General features: G+C 45.0%; 2 protein-coding genes across 7 annotated transcripts in view; both read right to left on the minus strand.

Annotated features, from left to right (window-relative positions):
• Positions 1–10101, minus strand: part of ep300b (E1A binding protein p300 b) — a 36442-nt gene extending 26341 nt beyond the window's left edge. For all 5 annotated transcript variants that reach the window (XM_056407958.1, XM_056407956.1, XM_056407955.1 and 2 more), the window contains exons 1-11: positions 9078–10101; positions 6544–7139; positions 5132–5308; positions 3049–3355; positions 2567–2680; positions 2175–2417; positions 1595–1700; positions 1341–1469; positions 712–829; positions 382–565; positions 53–130 (exon numbers count right to left, since the gene is read on the minus strand). In XM_056407958.1, the coding sequence (XP_056263933.1) occupies positions 53–130; positions 382–565; positions 712–829; positions 1341–1469; positions 1595–1700; positions 2175–2417; positions 2567–2680; positions 3049–3355; positions 5132–5308; positions 6544–7139; positions 9078–9171 (2146 nt within the window). In that variant the 5' untranslated portion in view covers positions 9172–10101. The remainder of the gene's footprint in view (positions 1–52; positions 131–381; positions 566–711; positions 830–1340; positions 1470–1594; positions 1701–2174; positions 2418–2566; positions 2681–3048; positions 3356–5131; positions 5309–6543; positions 7140–9077) is intronic.
• Positions 10102–11059: 958 nt separating this feature from the next.
• On the minus strand, positions 11060–23018 carry xpnpep3 (X-prolyl aminopeptidase 3, mitochondrial). Of its 2 annotated transcripts, none has more exons than XM_056407960.1 (12): positions 22921–23018; positions 22713–22828; positions 22373–22495; positions 22040–22227; positions 21549–21768; positions 19940–20124; positions 17986–18048; positions 17528–17641; positions 17342–17427; positions 16671–16854; positions 13582–13702; positions 11060–13390 (listed from the first exon to the last, which is right to left on the minus strand). In XM_056407960.1, the coding sequence occupies exons 2-12, from the start codon at positions 22774–22776 to the stop codon at positions 13224–13226; spliced, it is 1515 nt and encodes a 504-aa protein (XP_056263935.1). In that variant the 5' UTR covers positions 22777–22828; positions 22921–23018; the 3' UTR covers positions 11060–13223. The 2 variants fall into 2 exon arrangements, with proteins under 2 accessions (XP_056263935.1, XP_056263934.1); XM_056407959.1 differs by having other exon boundaries at positions 17518–17641; positions 17986–18062.
• Positions 23019–24148: the final 1130 nt, after the last annotated feature.

The raw sequence follows: 24148 nt of genomic DNA on the forward strand, positions 1-24148 counted from the left end.
CCGTTATTAAAAACCCTTTGTTATAATGTAATTTACACCAATTAGAGCGTACCTGCGGGGTTCTGCATCCTGCTGACCATCTGATTGGGTCCAGCCGGTCGGCCAATGGACGGATCGGCGTGAGGACCATCTGACGGGGTGAGAAGAGTTACAGGAATCACAACGGGAGAGATAACTAAAAGATGTTTAAACGGGTGAGACAAACTGGAGAGATAGGTGGTGTGCAAATGTGCTTGATCTATTTCCCCAAACTGATCATTTCCCCACGATGGCCGTTAGTATCATGTATATAGATGCATATCAGCCAACATGAACATGGCAATTATTTCAATGCCAGCTGTAAATGTGTGTTTCTGTACACATAGAAGGGTGTTTACTTACTTAGGGTTTGCCCAGGGACCATGGGCGGCTGTCCCATGCTGGGAGGCACCTGCGGGAGGCCTGGGGAGGGTATGCCAGGTTGGCCGGGCATCATGCCCTGCTTCTGGAGCCGTGTCCTTCTCTTTTCCTCAAGCTCCTTTTGGATTTTGTAGATCTTTTCTGCCAGCAGATGGTAGTATTCCGCCTAGAAAGGAGAACGTCGCGAGAGAGGATGTTACAGGAGGATACATCGCAACAGTGCAAAAATGATTTTATTTCCTCATCCCTTCACTGGAAACTGATGGTCGATCCACAACACTCTGCTCCACTCTGCGTGCATTGGTTTCTTACCCTACTGTTGGCCGACTCATACATGTCTCCCTCTACTTTTCGAGCGTAGGCCACCAGATTCTCCATCCGCCGGTCCTTCAGGGCCGCTGGATCAGGAGTGGGGAAGATGGCCTGCACACTACTCTCACACATGCACAAACAAGAAGGACACACAGGTACAATTAACTTGAGGAAAGAGGCACTCAAAGGACATGCAGCACTGAAGATGATCCGATACCGCCATCTATACTGTATCTGATCAATAGTGTACCCACCGTATTCTGACCACACCTTGAGCCATTCATTCTATATATAATGTATTACTATCATCTCTACATATAGATTTATACCTGCACTGGAACTGCTGCATGTTTCATACTGCTCACAACATACAGATGTAATGTATTTGTACCCCTGACTATTTATTCAACATTATATTTATTATCAATTTTATTCTGTATATTCATTAATTACTTTTTGAACTTCTGGTTAGCAGCATACCTGCACTTCCTTGTCTCAGTTTGTGTTGTATATGCAGTGATAATAAAGTTGAATCCAATTGTAATCTAACATTTACATTATTATATATGGCGTTAGCTCTCGGCCATAGTTAGACTTCTTGGGGGCCCTGCAAGACACAGCAAACTCACAGCTTGTGGACAAGGTGGTTGCGGAGGTCCTGCGTGATGTCTTCATGCCAAGACTTCCTCATGCCTGCAGCAGAAGGAGGAGTTGCCGTCGGCATGGAGCCCAGGCTCCCTAGACCGTCATTCATCAAACTGGGAAAGAAAATTGAAGACAAGGAGAAAATGAAGAAGCGAGACGTCAGCCGACAAGGAACTCATTTTGACTTTCTTAAAGTATGTCAGGTGACAGCAACCTGACCGATGAAAAGCAGTCCTACCTCTGTGCAGTCATGCTGCCATGCAGCAGGGCATTTGGCAGGAGGCTGGACTGCTGGTTGGACGATTGCCCCCCAACTCCACCATTCACTCCCATCGAGTTTCCACCTGGAAAGAGTTAGAGCGCTGTAGTTATAGAGTTTGAAGGAGACGATGTTGATTGGTAAATGCCGGTAATAGTAACACAAGATGCATCTTCAAACCAAGTCTTCCAGCCAAAGACGTAAAGTGATTCAAAGACAGCTGGAGAATGTCTCATCATGGCCGTGAACATGGTCAGTGAAATAAAGTCGTTGACCATGAGTCGGTGTACAGCTGGAATAGATCAAACAGGCCGCTCACTTCTGACGCCAAAGACCATACGAACACCTGTCATCACATTACTTAAGATCCACACGAGTGAATTTGGCTGACTGCATCATGACAGGAGCCGATCTAAGAACATGCGAGATGCCTTTTAAAGCTCCCAAACATATGCAGACCTTGGTTTTAAGAATATTTTGTTGCACACGCAAGATCAAGAATGAATAGATTGTCCTTGTAGTTTACAATATAATTTGAGAAACGGCATTACAAACTAACCCATAGTGTTCAGATTCCTCATCCCAGGCTGACCCGGCAGCCCCTGGTTGGACATGTTGGCCTGTGACGGCTGCTGTGGTATCTGGTTGCCCTGGTAAGTGAGGCCTAGTGCGGCGTAGGCCCTCTCTATCGAGCTGGGGTCAATCTGGTTGGCAGGGTTCAGGTTTGGAGTGTTCGACTGTCCACCGGGAACCCCTGAACCTAAAGAGTTCACCAAACCGACTCCAGCACTGTTAACGAGAGCTGTCAAGAGAACGGAAGAGGGAACGGAGGATGAACATCTGTGAGGATGAACACATTTCATGGTAGATGATGTGCAATAATTCAATGATAAGAGACGAGGCATGTTCACTACTTAAAAGATGCACACAGACGGCGTGAGGAACACTCACACTGCTGATTCCGCTTGTCTCCAGCATTCTTCAGTGGCAGGCACACAGGACAGTCATGTCGCGTGCAATTCTTCCAATGAGAGATGATCTGTCTGGACGAGGCACAGTGTGCCACTGGGGGAGAAGAGACAGAAACGGAGAGTTTGAGAAAGCGGAAGAGACGCGGAAAAGCGAGAAGAGGGACAGAGAGTGAAATGAGAAATTGTGACGGGGTGAAGCGGGGAGATGAACAATGAGACGAGAAAAGGGGGAAACGATCAGAGTCAAGAGGAAGAGAGAGAAGCCGGAGACTAACGGTATTGTACGAGTCAATAAAACTACATCCAGATGAAAAGTTACAGTAGAACCGGCAGCTACAGAGAGAAAACCCCATTCTGATACAACAAATAAAAATGAACTTTAAACACTGCCTAGTGTTCATTATAAAAACCACACACACACACGACATAAAACCAGTAATCAGCATAATTCAACAGACTCACCCTGGCAGGACTTGCCAGCCTGGCAATGAGTCATGTGGTTGAGCACGTTCTTCATGGTGCGGCAGTGTGGCAGGTTGCACTGCCGCACTTCCCCGTTGGCCTGCTCCCTCCGCTGGCACTTGTGCGCGTGGAGCAAAAGGACCAACTGCTGTTGAATCAGCTTCCGCTTCTCTGGGTCTGCTGTAGGGGGCGCTGTGCCGGGACCAGCCCCGACGGAATTCAGACCGACCTGGGCGCCTCCCGCTGCCGCTGCCGCTCCTCCAACTGCTGCCGCTCCTCCAACTGCTCCCGGCTGCTGCTGAGAGGCCTTGGGACAGAGAGGAGAGAGGAAGCATCAACAGATGTTAACTAGACTGCAAAGAGCAGGTAATATACCACTTAGAATGGCCAATTTGGTCACAGCTTGGCAGCTACCACATACATTTAGTGATCCATCTTTCCTAGACTCCGTAGTCTTACATCAGGGTGAAATTAAGCCAACACAGTTGCATGTATGGCTGATTTTATTACTGCAAAATGACTCTTCTGACCATGTGCGATACATAAAAGTAGATGAGGCGTCACAAGAACAATGAACAATTATTAATGCAAGTAAGGTGACAGAAGACACAAAAAACTAATATATAACAGAGTTTGAATCAGCATACAAACAAACTGTGCAACATTTTTAGAGACACCGTTTACAGACTCAAACAGAACTTAATAACCGCCAGTGACTCACGGCAATCTGACGGTGAAGTTCTGGGATATTTGGTTAATCTTACATCAAAGGGGTTTAGTTCTCTGAGAACAGTGTAATGCTGAATTGAGCTACATCTTTACTAAAATCCCACGCATGACAACCATGAAATGATCATACAGACTCAGTCCGGGCTGCTTCCCCTTTGAGACATCGAGATTGTCAAAAAGTAAGATAATTTGTATTATTAGGCTACAAGTTCTTAATAATCACTATTAATGTCAGAACCTGTTGTTTTGAAGGAAATACCTGATGACTCAGGATGTTGGGTTGACCCCGCGCTGCCACATCACGGTGGTTCACGGTGTTCTCACCTTAAGGGATGTGGGAGCGCGGGTCAACCCAACATCCCTTAAGGTGAGAACAGCGTGAACCTCATGCTAAACATTTTCCAACTCTCATCCTAAAATGCAGTTGTTCCACATCAGATTAACCAAATTTTCTAAACCGCGCAAAATGTGTCAGAAATCTCTTGTTTCAAATTTGATAAATGCCACCGGCTCATGAATATGTCAGCGTTCCTGAGATTTGATCAGAAGCATCGGCAATGCCCCGAAGCTGCTCTTCTGGCAACCTGCTCCATTACGGGGACAAGTTTCATTCACAAACATGTTACGAAACACTAAAAATAGGAATTTCATAAGAATGTTCCCATGGTGACATAAGGAACTCAACACAAATGGTCACCGAGTTGTCACGAAGAGAAAGAGTCTGAGACTCATAAAAGAGACTCAGGTGCAACGGCGGATGTTCACTTGGACAGCGACTTGCATTGAGGCCTCGGTGTCGTGCCAAATAATGGCAATAGAATGTTTTTATTTTATCCTGCATGTGTTTACATGACTTGTGGCTCACAAGGCGGGCATGGCATGTTGTCAGAGTACATCTGAAGGCCACACTCAAAGTCTAGCAATACAAAGTTTGAGAGAACTTCCTATCCTGCCTGGTTTTTACACCTCAACACACCTGGCCAATCACTGGAATAACATTACAAAAATGGCCATGTTCAATGCTGGTTTTATGCTTTTGACAGCAAGTCACCACACAAATCATTTCCCCAAGAACTGTGGGACTTTAGTGGTTATTGAAAACTACAATGACATGAATAAACCTGACACAAAGTGCTTTTAAAACACATTTCTGACCAAAGAAATGGTACAGTACGTCCAAAGTTAAAACTGTGATCCAGTTCCAGTGAGGACGTGAAATGAATTATATTCTACTTTTAGACTATTTGAGAGACTTCGGTATTAATTGAAAATTGTATCTACATTCAATTAAGTGGCTTCTATGATGGCTACAGAGTTTATCTACCTGTTCTGATCTAAAATAAACACATCTTACCATCCCAGGCATGCCTTGACCGGGTGGTGCCTTCTTGTCCATGCTGAACTGGGAGGCCATATTGTTAGGCAGGCCCGCCTTGTTCTGGAGTTGTGGGCCCAGCCCTGCTCCAGGGAGCCCCTGGCCAGACTGGCCGTACGGACCACCATAGGGGCTCGCATTGGCCATCATACTCATCTAGAGGGAGCAGGTGTGGAGACAAGTGAAAGAGAAGGAAATTCATAGTTCAGAGATCAAATCAAGTAGTTTTCAAGGCCTGTGGTAGAAGCAGGGGAAGTTTTACAATATGTTCTTCATACACGTCAAACTACTTTGGACACACACAGTTCCACTGTGTGAGGGAAACCACATGGAATCACTTTTTAAAATGCGACTTGTAATTATTCCTTCATAATGAGCTCCTATATTACTTGTCCCTGGCCTCACTTAACTCTCCACGGGAAATCAATATCAAAGACATATGTAAATGGTCTCAGATCCAGCCAGAATGTGAAGGGATTTGGTAATTGTTCCTATATAGACGGATAAAGAGCAATGAAACTGTCCGTCCCCATTTCTGAGAAAACAACTCTGCTTAAACTAAACGTGGATAACGCAAACACTTTACTGATGCATATTTTAACACAGAACAATACTATAAAAATAAAATGCAGTATTTGCTGGTGCACCACACGAATATCCTTTGGCAAATTGACACTGTGGTCAACCATTAATACCAGAGCGATGCGGCTGTGGGTCTGGCGCGTGACCACACTCACTCCTGCACCGGCTATGAACTCATCTTCAGCCGTCTCACATACACTACAGGTCTAGTCCTACAGAGACAACCGGGTCCGAAAAGATGCGTCTGCCTTTTGTAAATACAGTTGGACCACAACACTCAAGTGTAAATAGCATGAATCTTCCTTACATTTTTTTTTTTTACTTTACCAACTCAGGAAATTCCATCCAGACTAAGTTCTGTTTTAGGACTAGGTCTTACAATCCCTGATTGATTTGTGGGACCTGTACATATCCATCTTTACTTTTGCTGCAATTTCCAACTTATATTTATATACATTTAAAGCAGTAACATGCTAACCTCAGCAATAATCTTAGATGTGTGTTCCAACAACTCTTAGATGGCCGTGCTAAAGCTATGACATACTGGCCAAATATTAAAATGTTAATATAATACACTGAATTCATCACAACACATTGTTTATGTTAAATAAGAAGTAGTTTTATATTTCAAGAGAACTATGTGCGAGTGTGGGATTCAGCAGGGCACCAAAAACACACTTTGTTTAGTCTGGCATTTAGAACATCGTAGACTCATTTAAAAATCTTTAACCTATCAGAATTATTTATTTGCCATCACTTTGTTGCGACCGACCGTATCCTCAACACCTGGCTGGGTTGAGGTTGCTCACCTTGTTCAGTGCTCCGGGTTGTTGTGGTCTCATCCCCGCCTGACTCCCGTGTCCCATTTGCTGACTGCCCTGCTGCTGCTGGAGGGTTTCCGCCAACAGATTACTACTGTTACCCATGCCTGCACTGCCAGGGTAACCCATTCTTGGTGAGCCATTCATCACCTGGCCACCCATCAGGCCTTGCTGCTGCTGTCCACTGTTGCCTTTCTGGGCACCCATCATGGCAGCTGCCCGATTGAGTGCTGCCACCCCTCCAGACATCCCAACCTGCTGCATTAATCCAGGTGGCTGCTGCTGGCCCTGAGGGGGCATGCCTTGAGGTCCACTGACACCCCCCATCATCCCCATGGAGGACCCGGGTGCCGTGCTGTTGGTAGTAGGGCCACCCTGCTGTGCTGGTGCTCCAGGGCGCAACAGCTCAGACAGCTGTTTGTGTTTCGTAGCTGCATCCTGGCCTCCCAAACTGAGCCCTCCTCCAAGTCCACCCAGACTGGTATGGAGTTGGTTGACATCCCCTCCGTTGGTCAGACCCAAGTCCGAGGAACTGATGAGCTCGTCGGGGAGGTCATGCTCCAGGTCAAACAGAGAACCAAAATCTAGGCAGGAAAGAAAAGAACCACAAAAAAAAAAATCAGCTGGCGAATCAGCTAGAAGTAAAACATTAATACGGTTCACAACTCACACAGCTACAATACAATTTTCCAAGACTAATATAAGTGGAACAACGCTGACATTAGTGTTTAATTAATCTGGAGCTCAAAGCTGGACAGCCTGTGCAGCAGTAGCTTCCTCCCTCAACCTGGGTTTCTCTCCTGGGCATCAGTTTGTGGTTTGATGGGGTGCCAAACATGGAGAGTGAACGCAGCAGGGTCAGGGCGAGAAGCCACAGGAGTAAACACTACGGTACCCAGGTAGGTGTGTGCATTGGATCTATCTACGATCACGAAACAGAAGCGCCATCAGAAGTCATATCCACTGCAATGGGACACAAATTAAAAGTAGTGGTAGTGTATACTGAAATGTGTTGAAATCCCAACTCATTTTCCTCTAATAGACCATTAAACCAATATAATATAGAAATAAGCAGTGCCCATGGTTATCCCTTCAGTTGGCCCCAGACACATAACCTACATGTTTGATGTTATTAACTGTGGCTTCTAGCTTGTCAACAACTCGCTGAATATTTCTTAAATAATGTATAATTATGTTAATGTTTTGTACCAGTGCTTTTTACATCATTCATTTGGAAGATACTGTCGGAAATTAAACAAGCATCAAGCTTGAAATTCCCATTCACTGATCTTCTGACAAAGTCAGGAGTCAGTGGTATGCCCACCAATCTTTGTATTCGAAGAAATGTTATGCAATATTGTTTCATGGGTAAACCAGCATCTACTAAATATCTGAATCATGCAGAGGATGCAACAAGAGGTGATGTCCGGAGTTTAACGCTTCTTGCGCAATACGTGTAAAAGAATTAGTCTGCAAAATAAAATGAGAGTAATTCCCAACCCAGTGAGCTGGGGGGGGGGAACTGGGGTGTAAACTGCTCTTAAAGTGCTGCGCGGTGTCACCGTGCAGTCAATCAATGGTGGCTTCACAAGCACAGGGGGAGCGAAACTCAAAAACTAAAAATATTTAATACAAAAATACTCGACAGAGGGGGTTTTGACCGTATAGTCCTTTCGTTAAAACCGCGCAGTCGAAGCGGACCCGCGTTCACGTCTCAGACAGCGACGCGTTTCGCAACTTTAATTAAGTGCATGAACAATAGCCGATTTACTACAATAGACTCACGAAGAAGAAGAAGAAGAAAAACAGCCTCGGCTAGCACGTGATGCACACTGGATTCAAACCCGCAAACTGTGTTAAACCCACGAAATAAACAAAAGCTTCCGCTCCGTGCACGTTGCGGTCTAGCTGGTTACCAAATCATTTGATTCCGTCGCTAGCCCGCTACCGAGCTCAGCTGAGCCGGTTGGCCGCCGAGCTAACCAGTTAGCCCGCTCTCTCGGTTCCCGTTACTTTCTCCTAAAGCTACTTCGCAAACGGCACTTTGTGTCTCCGCGTTCACGGGGGACGCGTGGAGCTCGTGTTTGAACGCGTGCGCGCCCTCGTCGAGCTAACTTTTTTAAGGAGCGAGACAAGTTGAAGCGAAGTGGGGTGACTCGACTCTTCCATTGTTTGGAGTGGATCTCTCAGTCGGACGCTAGCTAGCCGCGTCGAGGCTAACGCATCAAAACATCCCTCCAGGAAAGTTGCTCCTGCAGCAGCAGCACACCGCGGTGTAGCCCGACTACCCCTCGGACTACTTCCCTTTGTTTTAAATAAAAACTACACACGTTTATATGTATGCGTTTATGTTCACGCGCGTTGGTTTTAGTTTTGGTGTTTCTGTGTCAGACCAACTAAGTTGCTCAGCAACTCCGCGGGGACTTCAAAGACCAACCGCTAATTAATACGCCAACCATCGAAGCTAGTTTCGTATTTTATCTGCAGCTAAAAGTTTTTTAAAAAGCGTGCAACATATTTACCATTTCCATCACTGGCAGACACCGAGAGAGCTGGAGAGGACAGCTTGGGCCTCTTGGCTGAAGGCGGGCCGGACTCCAGGACATTATCGGCCATATTTTTGACGAATAAAAAAAATAAAAAAAGGTTGCTGTAGATCCACGGAGGGAAAGCGTAGCTCCTTTATGTGCTTCTCCTACTCCCTCTGAGGTCGGCTCGTGGTCGTTCCCCCCACCGCTTGGGGGACGGTAGGGGAGAAGAGAGCAATGTTGAACTCCTTCCCTCGGAGTGCTCCCTCTCTCTCTCTGGGTTTATCCCCCTCTGGAGATAGCAGCCCCCCTCCCCTGGCGCAGATTTAGTTTCTTCACAGATTTGAACGGGAGGAGATAGGAAGGTGGAGCCGGCGAAAAGGGCAAAGCGTGCGGCCCTCTTGACAACCTCATGCAGCCTCTTCTGCGACACAGAAACCGTCCCGAGATCCGTCCTCCGCGCTGCACTCAGTCCCGTCCGCCATCGTCGGCGGAGAAAATCCTGTATTTCAGGTCCGAGTCGATCCAGTCTCTCGGTCAGGGCACGGAAATGATAATTATGACCTAGTGAAGCCAACCGGGAGTCAGAACCCCCCCCCCCCCTCAGTGCTCACTTCTGGAGGCCACTCTCCCTCTCATGCAACAGTTACGAGAGCCTCGGTGGCGGTTACCGTCCCCCTCACCTGACCGCACATCTCACGGGTGTTGGATGCGGCCGATCCCCTTCGCGGGCGGTCAACCGGTGAGCGCAGACCCCCGACAGTAGCGCTGTGCCGAAGGGGGGTGAACGACTGGCATTAGCGTACCAGTGAGTGAATAAAGAGTTCAAACAGTTCTGCAGGAAGATGAAAACACCGGATCGAGTCCTGCACTTGCAGTCTACTCGGATGAAAGGAGCATGTACTGCGGATGCATACGTCCAGGCATGACTTTTTTCTTTTGCACGTGCATGCCGACTACAATGTGCACTTAGTGTTTGACCATGCAAGGCACTGGGTCAGAAAGAAACAAGACTCGTGTTTGCACATTTGGTTTGTTGCAAACACCCCCCGCCCACCCCACCCCCTTTTTTTTTTTTGCGCGAGCACGCCGATCGCAGTCGGCAGGATTGGCAAAGGTTGAAAAACAGAAAGTCTCGTCACCCAAAAAAAAAATAACACACACTGCTCTTGTGCAATCGATTGTGATGCCGAATCCTTTGACAGTATAGTTCTGGAGGGCAATCACAGCGCTAATTGCCAATCAGCGGGCAGTCAGATTGATCCAATTAGTTTTTATTTTGCAGAGGACGATCTGTGGGGTTACTTATCTTGTGCTCCACGAGAGGTTCCTCCCCCAGGTTTCGCTCGGTTTAAAGCACTTGAAATCTTAGAAGAGAAAAAGAATGATGCATATTATAATTTTAAAATATTAAAAGAGAGACTCCCGTTACTCACTGCTTGTATGTCTTGGCCATGCCGGTGTAGAGAAAAAAAGAACAAACCGGAGGGCGACAGGCGAAAATGTGATTTAAAAAAAATAAAAAATGACGGTGGGTCGCTCAGAAATGATGGCTATTTCGGAAGCGGAAAGCTTCTGATCAGCACATTATTATTGACACCCCCCTAACATATTTTGGGCTGACAAAATCCTCTCATTGACTCTTTGTGATGGAGAATGCCCCCCTTCGTGTTGATCCTGGCAATTTCCCCCTTCCTTCTCTTTAAACCCGTCTTTTTTTCCACCTCTCCCGTCTGCCCGGCAGCAATTTATTTATATAATTGTCTATGCGGATCCTTTCCTTCCTCCGCGACGGGCACATAATGATTTTTCATGTTGATGTTTCCCCCTTTTCGCAGGTTTTTCCTCGTTATGAGAATATCGAGCCCTCTTCCGCCTCTCCCCCGTCTCCGCTCCGCAAAAACACCCCCTTCCTTGGATTTGTCGGAGTATTTCCTTCTCATGCATTCACATATAAATATATATATATACACATAAATAATTATATATATATTTATTTATCGCCGACTCGGTTTTCCCTCCGCTGTCGCCTTATCTTTTCGGTGGTGCTTCCTCTCTCCCGGTAACACGGACAGGATTCCGCCGCCGCCACTCTCTCGCTCTCCGCTGGGTCCCGGAGTGACTGCCGTCGGCCGTCGGAGTCGCTCCTTCTCTCGGTTATCTCCTCCTGTTTCTGACGGTCTGTCCGCACAAACAAAATGGCGGCTTGTTGTTTCTACTCCTGATACGGGGGGAGGGTTGAAGGTACAGCAACATTAGGCGTGAAGGGGAGGAGGGAGGGAGGGAGGAAAGGGAAGAACAGGGGAGGTTGTCTTCGTAGGTGTTCGGGATTGTCCGGAAACCGGAGCCGCGCTCCGTCGGCAGTGGCCGAGTTCAGCCTGTAGGGGGCAGTGGTGCTCCAATCCTCTGCTATACAGCAGTTTACTCAGCTGACACACACACTAGGTACAACTTTTATGTACTTTTACTTACATTTCTACTAATAATATTTACTCTACAGTCGTTCAAAACTGTCTGATAACACAGCAGTAGGACTTGGTACTCTCAACACCCAATATGGCAAATCATCTGACATACAAAATAATGCACACGTGTTTGCATACATTTTTATACCCTCCAAGTTTGTATTTAATACATATTTGGTATTTGATACTCAGAGACTTGAAAGAGTCATTGTATCAATCCCAACTTGTGCTTTTCAATCAACTTTTTGTTGAGTTGCTTGAAGTGAATGTTTCGTCACGATATTGACTCACCATAAGATCCGGTTGTTTTAATACTAGGATCCACTGAAACCTCCATTCAACTAGTTCACCTTATAAATAAACAACCATATTTAACTCAGCTCGACTGATAAATTCCGACTTGTGCTTAACTTTCATTATATCCTAATATTTAAAAAGCATATCTTAACAAGTTGAACTGGAAATGTAGTGTAAAATAAGCACCGTTGCTTTGGATATCTGTCGTCTGCTCTGATTTACAACGGTGGTTCAAATATTGCCCTGAAGTATGCTTGAGCTGTCTTGACAAATATTTGTTACACCTGCGAGCCAATCAGAAACAAGCATTTTGAGAGTTACAGTGTCTTCTTTTTTTTTAAGGTTGAATTTGTTCAACTCCTTCTGGTACTTTGAACACCTAACAACTAAACGCCGATATATGGAGTATGTTACAGAGTTTAGTACGAAGTCCTCCACCCACCCATTAATTATTCAGCCTACATTCTTCAACTTGTTTCTATCTTTTGTCAGCAAAAAGAAAAAAGGCATGCATTTGTATTGAAAAGGAAAGAATGAAATCATTTAAAATACACACAAATAAATTTAAAAAAAGTAATAAATCATATTTTCTCTCGCTTGAACACACAACACGCACAAACTCTTTTCAGTGAGCACTTTTACAGTCATTTCCAACCCTTTCCAGGCTTGTGGGGCGCAGCGGTTGAAGACAGATTCATCTTTATTCATCACTCGTCTGTTAATTTGCCATGAACTGGTCCTTCCTGCAGCTCAGTGAGTGAGTTCAACATCGGAGCGAGGGGAGAATGATTTGTGTGCAAGAAACTAATTAAGTGTTCGTACCTTTTTGAGAGAGACAACAAACACATAATTATATCCTGGTGTGCCACGATTGTGGCAATTCTGCAAAACATGGTGTGGAGAGGTTTTAATAATGAAAATGTTTCCATGGCTGCGGGATCTAACCACTGGGGCCGCAGCTGAAAATACCTGTGATCACGGTCCAGCATTAGATTTCACAACACGAGAAGTGTTATACATGATAAAGATTAGTCTCTTTGTGAATGTGCTGTAGCAAACATTGTTGAGCAGGAATACGTCAGTTACCGGGTAGAATACGTGCGTGAGCTCCAAAGCTTCACCGTAACTCTGTAAACCCTTTTTTTAATGTTGAGTTCTTCACCGTCGTTCACTGTTGGAAACTATGACCGTGAAACTGGTTTCTCTGAACCACGATGTTTCTACATTCTTTAAAGCCTCACTGAGACCAATAACAAGAGTCTCACAGTTTTCTCCCACCTTTCACGCACCTGGGCGCCTGTTGACGTCATCGCCACGGAGACACACAGCACTCAACCTGCCACCGATGTCGGGGCTCACTCGCCGGTCTCTCCCCGCCCTACCTCGGGGCGCAGGCCTTCTCTACGTCACCGATGGTCTTCGGCGCGTCACGGGACAGAATCAGAGGGCCTCCCACGTCCCGAATCACCACGTCGTCCTCGATCCTGACGCCCAGGCCGCGGAAACGCTCCGGCACCTGGTCGTTGTCCTGGCTGATGTACAACCCTGCGGGAGGAGGAGGAGAAAGTGGAACAATGTGAAGCATTAAAGAGAATAGATCATGTGTAGTGAGCGGTGGTTACTGAGGGATGCAGTTTGTATACTTTAAAACCTGATCTCACCCAGACTCATTAGCACAGCTGTCCATCTGGAGAACAAAAGAGCAACGGGTATTCAAAATGCTAGTTTGTCTATACCTGGTTCTATCGTGATGGCCATTCCTGGCTGGAGAGGTTGTGAGCGGGACGTCTCGGGAGTGTCGTGGACGTCCATGCCCAGGTAATGCCCAACATGGTGGGGGCAGTACCGTCGTGCAGCCTGGGATGAGCAGAATTAAAGGTTAAAGCAGTTTGCAGTTGTCCCAAAACAGCCAGAAATTAATGACAAGAAATTGAGGCGCCACCGACTGCGGCGTATTGTGGTGAATGAGCCTCATCGGATCACTTTCTACCCACACAACCATAGCCAGGGGAAACTACACAACCAAAATAGGGGCAAAGACACATTTTTAAAATCCCAAGTGTAGGCCCTAATGTCAAACCACAGTTTACAGCTTCTTTGTATGACTTGGCGATCGCGTGAGGCAGGATTGTCCATTTAAATAAGAACAACCCCAGGTTTCTCTTCAGCACTGTAGCCAGGCTAACAGAGTCACAGCTCTGTGGAGCCGAGTATTCCTATTGACCTCAGTAGTAATGACATCATGAACTTCTTTAATGAAAATATTCTAACTATTAGAGGCAAGATTGATAATCTCTTGCCCTTAACCAGTGCCGAGCTGTCCTCAAGTGGAATGGCGTTGGAAACCACTGTATGCCCTGGTGTATATTTGGATGCTTTTCTCCCATCAACCTCGACCAACTGTCTTCAACAGTTTCTACTTCTAACACGTCTACCTGTCTCTTGGACCCCATCCCGACGAGGCTGCTTAAAGACGTTCTGCCTTTAATTGGAAGCTCTTTATTAGGTATGATCAATGAGTCTTTGATAACAGGCCACGTACCACACTCCTTCAAAGTGGCTGTTATTAAACCTCTCCTGAAGAAGCCCACTCTGGATCCAGAGGTGTTGTCTAACTACAGACCGATCTCTAACCTCCCCTTCCTCTCCAAGATCCTTAAGAAAGTAGTCGCATACCAGTTGTGTCAATTTCTAAATCATAATAGTTTATTTGAGGAGTTTCAGTCAGGATTTAGAGAACACCACAGCACCGAGACGGCGCTGGTGAAAATTACAAATGACCTCCTGATTGCATCAGATAAAAGGTGAAGATAACAATGTTATCAGGAAACACTCCATAAACTTTCATTGTTATGCAGATGATACTCAATTATATCTATCGATCAAACCAGAGGAGTCCAACCAGCTCACTGAACTTCAAGCATGTCTTAAAGACATAAAAACATGGATGACTTGGAACTTCTTGATGTGAAACTCAGACAAAACTGAAGTAATTTTACTCGGCCCTGAGCACCTCAGAGATCAATGATCTGGTTTCTGTAAAGAATCTCAGCGTTATCTTTGATCGGGACTTGTCCTTTAACCCCCACGTGAAGCAAATCTCAAGGAATGCATTTATGACGTAACAGTTAAAAAAATCCGGCACATCTCGTCTCAAAAAGATGCAGAAAAATTGGTTCACGTGTTCGTTACTTCTAGACTAGATTACTTCAACTCCTTATTATCAGGCTGCTCTAATACATCTCTTAGGTCCCTCCAGTTGATCCAGAATGCTGCAGCTCGTGTTCTCACTAAAACTAAGAAAAGAGATCACATCACTCCTGCACTAGCTGCTCTGCACTGGCTCCCAGTAAAATCAAGAATCACTTTTAAAATTCTTCTCTAAACCTACAAAGCCTTGATTGGTGATGCACCATCATATCTTGAGGAGCTTGTAGTACCATATTGCCCCACTAGAGAGCTGCCTCACTAAATGCGGGCTTCCTCTCTGATAGTCTTATAGTTCGGTCTGAATCAGGTTCACCTGGTCCAGCCCCTTGATATGCCGCTTTAGGCTTATAGCTGCTGGGGGACGTTTTAGGATGCACTGAGCACCTCTCTCCTCTTCTCTCTCTCCTTATGGATGAATTTTCATCTCTCCATTGCACATTACTAACTCTGCTTCCTCCCAGGAGTCTTTGTAACTTCACGTCTCATAGGACCTGGCTGTGTCTGATGCTGAAGGATCCTTGTCCCTGCTTCCTGCATCCAGCCTCTGGCCTAGACCTGGCTTCCTTCCCATTGGCCCTGCCTCCTTCTCTTTGCCTCCTGCCTGCCGACCTCTGTGGTCTGGCCTCTGTCACGATGCCTCCTGCATGGTGGCCCTGCTGATGCGCCCCCCTCTCCTGAAGGTTTCTTCCAATTTTTCCTGTGAAAGGGTTTTTCCTATTTGTTGGGAGTTTTTCCTGATCCGATGTGAGGTCCTGGGACAGGGATGTTGTATGTGTACAGGTTGTAAAGCCTGAATTGAACTACACAACCAATAATGGACCAAAGTGGGAGACCAACTGACCAACTAGAGCCATGCTGCTGGAAGGGCCACAAATCATATACTCAAGATGGCGGATAACTATGAGCTATATATAAAGTTCTATCCCGAGGGTAATCATCATCAATCAGTGAGCCAATCCAGAAGCCAACAAGGCATTTTCTGTTGTTTTTCTTTTAAAGAGAAACCACTTTGTTTTGGCTCGCCTGTTTGATTTCCCTGAAAAGAGCCACTGCAGGGAAGGAATGCGTCTGTTATACAAAGTTTACAGAGCATATTGTGTTTCATGGAGGCTGTAATGAGCTCATTTCATCATTTACATTGGCCAAAGGAGCTTATGGCCATTTCCTGACCACAAACCACCGGTGAGGACATAAATAAACCAAACATGTTTAAATTCAATGCCCTAAGGCGATAATCTGATAGTGCCATGGCTACCTCCGGTGTGGATGATTGATATTCAACAGCAGAGCAAGATTTCACTTTACATTAGAAACATGACACGCTGCGTGAAGAGCATGTGCCTCCAAGTTAATAGAGTGAAATATGATCTTGGGCTTCTATGTTTATTAAAGATTTCTTGTTGCTTATAACTTGAGCAGCAGCTGAGTGTTTGGATCTGGGAAACAGAACTGTTCTTGTCGCGAAAATCTTTCGCAACTCATCTTGAGAAATGTTGTCACTGGCAGCAACTTTGCTTTCCAAAAGCTGCTACTTTGTTTTTATGAGCATTGCTCCTCGTGGAGGACAAAAGCACGGGAATGTCTTCCACCTGGAACCCGTTGTACTCATCGTTACCTTTAGTACATCGGCGTCACCGGTGCCGGCTTTGACGAGGCCGAGCTGCCGGAGCTGCCGCCCCAGCAGAGCCAGCATGGTGCTGTAGATGTGGTCCAGACTGACGCCCGGGGAGCACAGAGACAAACAGGAGCGCTGGACCTCCAGCACGGCCTCGTACAGCTCCGCCTGTGCCGGGCTGAATCTGGTATGAAGGAGATGGGGGCGGCACGCGGTTCAGGGGGTTGTTGTCGGCGATTAAGAATTATTATCAAAATGTTCACAAAAATGCATGTATAAAAGCAAGCGAGACATAATATTTCCTTGAAATATCTAATGAGATCTAATGAGGTTTTACAATCACCCATCCATGTTGTCAAACCATATACAGTAAATAGTACTCTAATAACATTGTCACCCAGAAGTAATTGTAGCGTTAATGTCATGTTTTTTAATCAAATTCATAAAATAAGAAGGAAAAAAAATTAAAACAAATTCCTATGACATCCGAGAGTGATGCGCATGTTCAATAAAAACAAGTTTTACGGTCTGCATCAAGAAAACAATCATAGTGGACAATGTGTAGTTGAGTCTGAAGCAGTGACATGTTGTTAATAAAGACATGCACAGATCTTCTTCATCAACAATATGTTTCTTTGAGTAGCACATCGGATAATTTTTGTCAAGCTTACTTTCCATTCACTGGCCATGTTCGAGTGACATCACTGACGTAACCAAAGTATTCACAGCCACCATCCAGCAGCACCATCTCACCATCCTGATGGAGGAGGGAGGGGAGCACAACGAGTCAGTCGTCGCGTCGCAGACATAACCGCTTTTCAGAAAGTGGATGTTCATTATTCAATACCTTTCTGTACCTTGATGATCTGGTTGTTGTTGATGTAGTGCAGAGTGTTGGCTCGATTCCCTCCAGCAACGACAGGGGGGTAGGCCAGGAAGTTGGCGCCATGGACACGATTCTCATAATCAAACTGGAAGATCAACACGTGATTTTATTTTATTTCAAAGGCCTTGTGAGCATCATGTTCACAGTCATCGCTGCCGACCAATTTCATGTTAAATTCGCAGTAACTTCAAACTGGAGCTATGAAGCGGTCGTCACTCTTACTGTAATACCTGCCACATAGAAAACTAAAACACCGCTAAATTATTGATTCGCCTCTCGTTACGTGTAAATAAAATTGTGATAAACTAAATAATAAATTATTCCACATAAGTTAAAGAGGCAGGAGCTATTGTAAATGTCATCATGATGAAGAATACATAGCTAAACTCCTGACAATTAGCTTGGAAGATATGAATATGTTTTATTTACCTTAGCAAAGAGCACCGCCTCGTCCACGTCCCCTTGAGACAGAGCCATCGTCCTCCTGAAAGCCTGAACGACAAGGACTTGAGATTTGACTGCATTGTAATCTATTTTTAAAAAGTGTAAAGTGACACATACACTACCGTTCAAAAGTTTGGGATCACCCAGACAATTTCGTGTTTTCCATGAAAACTCACACTTTTATTTATCAAATGAGTTGCAAAATGTATAGAAAATATAGTCAAGACATTGACAAGGTTAGAAATAATGATTTGTATTTGAAGTATTAATTTTTTTCTTCAAAATTTGCTTTAGTCAAAGAATGCTCCTTTTGCAGCAATTACAGCATTGCAGACCTTTGGCATTCTAGCTGTTAATTTGTTGAGGTAATCTGTTGAAATGTCACCCCACGCTTCCTGAAGCACCTGCCACAAGTTGGATTGGCTTGATGGGCACTTCTTGCGGACCATACGGTCAAGCTGCTCCCACAACAGCTCAATGGGGTTGAGATCTGGTGACTGTGCTGGCCACTCCATTACAGACAGCATACCAGCTGCCTGCTTCTTCCCTCAATAGTTCTTGCACAATGTGGAGGTGTGCTTTGGGTCATTGTCCTGTTGGAGGAGGAAATTGGCTCCAATCAAGCGCTGCCCACAGGGTATGGCATGGCGTTGCAAAATGGAGTGATAGCCTTCCTTATTTAAAATCCCTTTTACCTGCTACAAATCTCCCACTTTACCAGCACCAAAGCAGCCCCAGACCATCACATGACCTCCACCATGCTTGACAGATGGTGTCAGGCACTCTTCCAGCATCTTTTCACCTGTTCTACGTCTCACAAATGTTCTTCTGTGTGATCCAAACACCTCAAACTTGGATTCATTTGTCCATAACACCTTTTTCCAATCTTCCTCTGTCCAATGCCTGTGTTCTTTTGCCCATACCAATCTTTTCTTTTTATTGGCCAGTCTCAGATATGGCTTTTTCTTTGCCACTCTGCCTAGAAGGCCAGCATCCCGGAGTCGCCTCTTCACTGTCGACACTGGCGTTTTGCGGGTACCATTTAAAGAAGCTGCCAGTTGAGGACCTGTGAGGCGTCTATTTCTCAAACTAGAGACTCTAATGTACTTGTCTTCTTGCTGAGTTGTGCACCGGGGCCTCCCACTTCTCTTTCTGCTCTGGTTAGAGCCCGTTTGTGCTGTTCTCTGAAGGGAGTAGTACACACCGCTGTAGGAAATTTTCAGTTTCTTTGCAATTTCTCGCATGGAATAGCCTTCATTACTAAGAACAAGAATAGACTGGCGAGTTTCACAGGAAAGTTCTTTTTTTCTGGCCATTTTGAGAGTCTTATCGAACCCACAAATGTGATGCTCCAGATAATCAACTAGCTCAAAGGAAGGCCAGTTTTATAGCTTCTCTCATCAGCAAAACAGTTTTCAGCTGTGCTAACATAATTGCACAAGGGTTTTCAAGGGTTTTCTAATCATCCATTAGTCTTCTAAGGCGATTAGCAAACACAATGTACCATTAGAACACTGGAGTGATAGTTGATGGAAATGGGCCTCTATACACCTATGGAGATATTTCATTAGAAACCAGACGTTTCCACCTAGAATAGTCATTTACCACATTAACAATGTATAGAGTGTATTTCTGATTGATTTAATGTTATCTTCATTGAAAAAAACAATGCTTTTCTTTGAAAAATAAGGACATTTCTAAGTGATCCCAAACTTTTGAACGGTAGTGTATCTTAAGTACAAAATATTTTAAGTCTTAAAATAAATATTAAAATACAAAGGGTGTTCATTCAGAACGCTTCATTCCTTAAAACTTTCGCATTCCTAATAGGTGGGGATATGCCCTGATTGGTCAGTAATCTAGATGTACATGTCCCTGAGAACCCCCCCCCCCCCACACACACACAGACACACACTCTTTAGGATATTAATTGACCAACCTGTGCTGTGATGTGACCCGCTTCCTGCATGAGCGCTACCTCTGCGGAGCTCTTGAGGGCCCTTAGAGAGTGAATGAGGGGCCTGAGAGAGTGCGGCATCGGCCCCGCCTCCAACACGGGACCCACGTGAGCCTGGTGGAGCCGAGGGTGGGCGGGCGGAGAACCGTCGTACCACAGCACCGTGCCTGAAAGAGGATCGGAGGAGAGACACTGTGGTCAGTAACTGGAGTTCGCAGTCAGATGTCAGCTCCTATATTTCGTTACTTTTTTAAGAATCACAGGTCATCCTCGAAATGAGAAATAGTTTGCTATTTAACACACAATGCATTCGCAATCGGAGGGTCATTGTTTGTTTTTTAAGAGTGAGAAATGGAACGTTGCGTCTGTCTGCTCTAACGTACATTTAGATTTCATTTTACTGTCTTGCTTAAGGACACATCGACTAGGGCAGTGGTCAGTAACCTTTCCCATCCAAAGAGGCCTATTTTACACAAAATAAAATGTGTCCAGAGTGACAAAAGCTATTAAAATCACAACGTATAAAGTTCTATATATATCATATCATATATAATCATATTGTATATACAAAAACTATAGTTTGTTGTATTTATGAAATCATAGAACCAGAATTAAGACAATTCTTGACATTGTTTTGCATTTGACCAGTTATAACAAAATCCAACTCTTATAAAAGAGAAATATATATTGTAACAGGATCGTGTCCGTTACCCGTGGGTTTCCCCCTCCAGCACCAAGGATCAGCCAGGCAGCAAGAGGTTCCGTTCGACGACATATTTTATTAGTACACACAACGCACAGCAGACCGCAAACCTGCGCCTCTGCTCACTTCTCCCCTCCACTCTCAAGTGGGAGCTTTTATAAGGGTGGCCTCGGCTGCTGACTGATTGCCAATCATCAGCAGCCGATGCCAAATCAGAGACAGCTGCCACATATATATATATATATATATATACTGCTTGTCCAAGTACGTTTGATCATAGTAAGACTTGCAATCTTCAAACTCTATACTGCGGTGTACAAACATTACTGCCTCATGTGTAGCTTTGGTCTTTTAGCATGAGCTTGATATCGTATGTAGCCACCATGTTTGTTTATTCTATTGTAAATTCTCATATCACATTTTTTCTTGGTAAGGAAGTTTCAATCCAGTCAGAGTCGTAGCCTTGACTTTAGCTAAAGCTCATTTTAACTCATAACAACTACTTGCTAGAAATTTTAAACCGGCTTTTGCTTAATTTGTGTGAAATTTAAGACCAATTGTTTTTTTAAATACTGGAAAAGTTGAGTGATAAATCTGCCACTGTTATCATTCAAAGATGCATCCGTGTGTGAATTTCTAACTTCAAACCTATTCTTTAAAAACTATTAATAATAATCTTGTCTGGGAAGATTGACACAAGATGGAGGAATATTTTAAATATTAATTTAAAGATGAATATGAGTGTGCGTGCGTGTGTCATTACACTGTCGGAAAGAAGAGAGAGCAGCAGCCTGTGTCTCGATAAAATTAGTATTATAGATCAGAAAGCTACACAGGCCTAGCAACAGTAACCAAGATAGGAGCGACCTGACAAACACCCCCACCCACCTTTCAGGCTCCTGAGCACAACTCCCAGCTCCTCTGTGCTGTGGACTCGCTCTATGCCGGTCAAAGCAGCCGCCCCGTCCTTCCCGGACCGAGGCCCGTCCCACAGCTCTCTCCCCGGGTCTCTGCGGGGGACGAACAGGATGGCCTGGTCTGGTCGTCCCTTCCCGTAAAGGACCAGGGCGCTGTCGGGCTCCAGGATGCCACTGAGGTAGAGGAAGTCCTGCGGAACATGTGGCTCCAGGTTAATTGACAAAAGCCTTTAACAATGTTAAATTTATAACAGGTTTCCAATCGACAACAAAAAGTTACAAATATAAAGTAAGTAAGAGCAGAGTCAACCGTAATGACAGCACATATGGGATTGCAATCAACTCTCCTACATGCCAAATATTCACATCACGTACAATAAGCGCCGGACGTTGTATTGTCTTCCTGTTCCAATCAAAATCCCACAAAAGCAAAACAGGAAATGAAATTGATCAAACATGCACCTGGTTCTGGTGGAAGGGATAGGGGATGTCATTGGTCATGTAGCGGGTCGGATGGGACAACACAACGGCCACATGGGTGCCGGAGGAGGCCGAGGGTCCCAGACGGTCAGACTGGACCTCGACAAGCGAGGCCAGCCGGTGTCTGCGGAGCTCGTATTCTGTCTGGCTCAAGCCCGGAGTCACCTCACCTGCGGAGCAGAGAACACACATGTGGTGCTTCAGTGAGAAACAGCAGTTGCACACTATTATTGGTCCACTTTATGATCATTAATATTGTGCCGTTTGCAAGAGGCAAATGAACTGGTCCAGCAGTCCACTGTAGACTATATTTACCATGTTTGATGAGGTGTGGATGAGTGAACGGGCTGGGCTGGCCCAGGTACCGAGGGGGAACGGTCTTGGGTTTTAAACCTCCGAGTTTCACAGATATGGTTCTGTAGGCGGACCGGACGCATCCTGCAGACACACAGGACACAACATACTCTTGAACTGGGCACATACCAACCATTGATCACGTGTCATCACGTCCAGCATCAGTACTGTGGTACTGTACGTGTCGGCTGATCAGAGATTGCAGTTAGTGGAGTAGCTCACAATGGAAATACTAGAGTACAAGTACGTTAAAGTTGTACTTAAGTACAGCCTGAAGGTAACTGTACCAGACTGGGCTCACCTGGACTTTGCGTCGGCAGCAGCTTGACAGCGGACCGGACCGCCGCGCTGGTTGAGGGCAACATTGCTGCTGCAACTGGACTGGAGGGCAACTTTCAGTCACAACATGTCTTCCCTCTGTAGACAGGAGGGAGCAAAGTGACGCACGACGCCAACGAATGACGCTTGATATTTAGGGAGACAAACAGCCGGGTGTTGTTGCGACTTACCAACATTCAAGTCTTCACACACAACGAAAGTGTCTCTTTGGTTGACAGTTAGCGTCGTTAGCTCGATGCCCCCATGTTTGCTAATATCGTGGAACCAGTGGAACACTGTGCCCTGAGCTTTGCTTCCCAGGCAGAGGCGCTTAATCCCGCCTCCTTTGCGATGATTGGCGGTGGCAAAGCTTCTTCTTCATCTTTTTTTTTTAAAGATGGTTGCCAACCAGTAGATTAGGTGCATTACCGCTACCCTCTGCTTCGGAGTGTGGACAGCAGTTTACGGCCTCCACCTTGATCTTATTTCTTTAATAAGAAAATCGATCATCTTCTTGCATAGGGTTTCAGACTGTGTTGCAACCCGTGATTACACACTTCCCAACCCAACAAAGAACCAGTGGGATGCCTTCCTATTGCCATTTAAATGGAAATGACCTAGTGTTAGCCTGTTCAGCTCCGTATGATTCTAAATGTTGCATTGAATTTATTATTAACATTGTGCATAAACCTACCTCTTGTTTCATTAAGCCTACTGCTTTACTCCAAACGATTACCTTGGCCCAGACTTGCTTAATGTGATTTCTAAGTCTATAGATCTCTCTGTAGAGCTTGTTTTGCAGGTTCACCACATTCATGTTCCTCCCCTTCAGACTTACATGTGCCGACGTGAACATAATCATCATACCTTGTTGAATCAGTCTTTAATGTATAAAGACTAGGGGTGTCATACATTTGATCATATCAGTGTTTCTATTATTTGCATGAAAAGGTAATGATCTCTCTCTCTCTCTTTCTCTCTCTCTCTCTACATATATATATATATATACACACACACACACACACACATACCACCACCATATATACAAACATATATATATATAACACAAAATAGATCATATATAAATACATATATTAAATTAGCTCTATCTCCTCTACCATATGTTATTGCATCAGTAATAATAATCCAATAATATAATGTATAATAATTAGTTCGTTCTTGCAATGGATCATTTTCATATTGCATTATTGGTACTTATACTTAAGTAAATGACCTGACTTCTTCATCTTGCTAAACAATGTCTGACCATTAGTCGTTTGAAATCAACCCCTATAATAGTATAACAGTTTATAGCAGCTGTTCAGGATGTGTGTGTGCCTTTAAAGCAGCCTGAGCGCCCAAACTCAGGGCAACGAATCCCCGGGGTCCTGCGTCATTTTGTCTCACAACTCGCCTGAA

The sequence above is a fragment of the Pseudoliparis swirei genome, chromosome 23, assembly GCF_029220125.1.
Source record: "Pseudoliparis swirei isolate HS2019 ecotype Mariana Trench chromosome 23, NWPU_hadal_v1, whole genome shotgun sequence".
NCBI classification, from domain to species: domain Eukaryota; kingdom Metazoa; phylum Chordata; class Actinopteri; order Perciformes; family Liparidae; genus Pseudoliparis; species Pseudoliparis swirei.

Coding starts and splice junctions, on each gene's coding strand:
- xpnpep3 (XM_056407959.1), bottom strand. CDS start 22,776: ATGTTGCCCTCAACCAGCGCGGCGGTCCGGTCCGCTGTCAAGCTGCTG. Junction 22,496..22,712: donor GCTGCCGACGCAAAGTCCAG/GTGAGCCCAGTC, acceptor GTGTGTCTGCAG/GATGCGTCCGGTCCGCCTAC. Junction 20,125..21,548: donor TGTGCTCAGGAGCCTGAAAG/GTGGGTGGGGGT, acceptor ATCCTCTTTCAG/GCACGGTGCTGTGGTACGAC.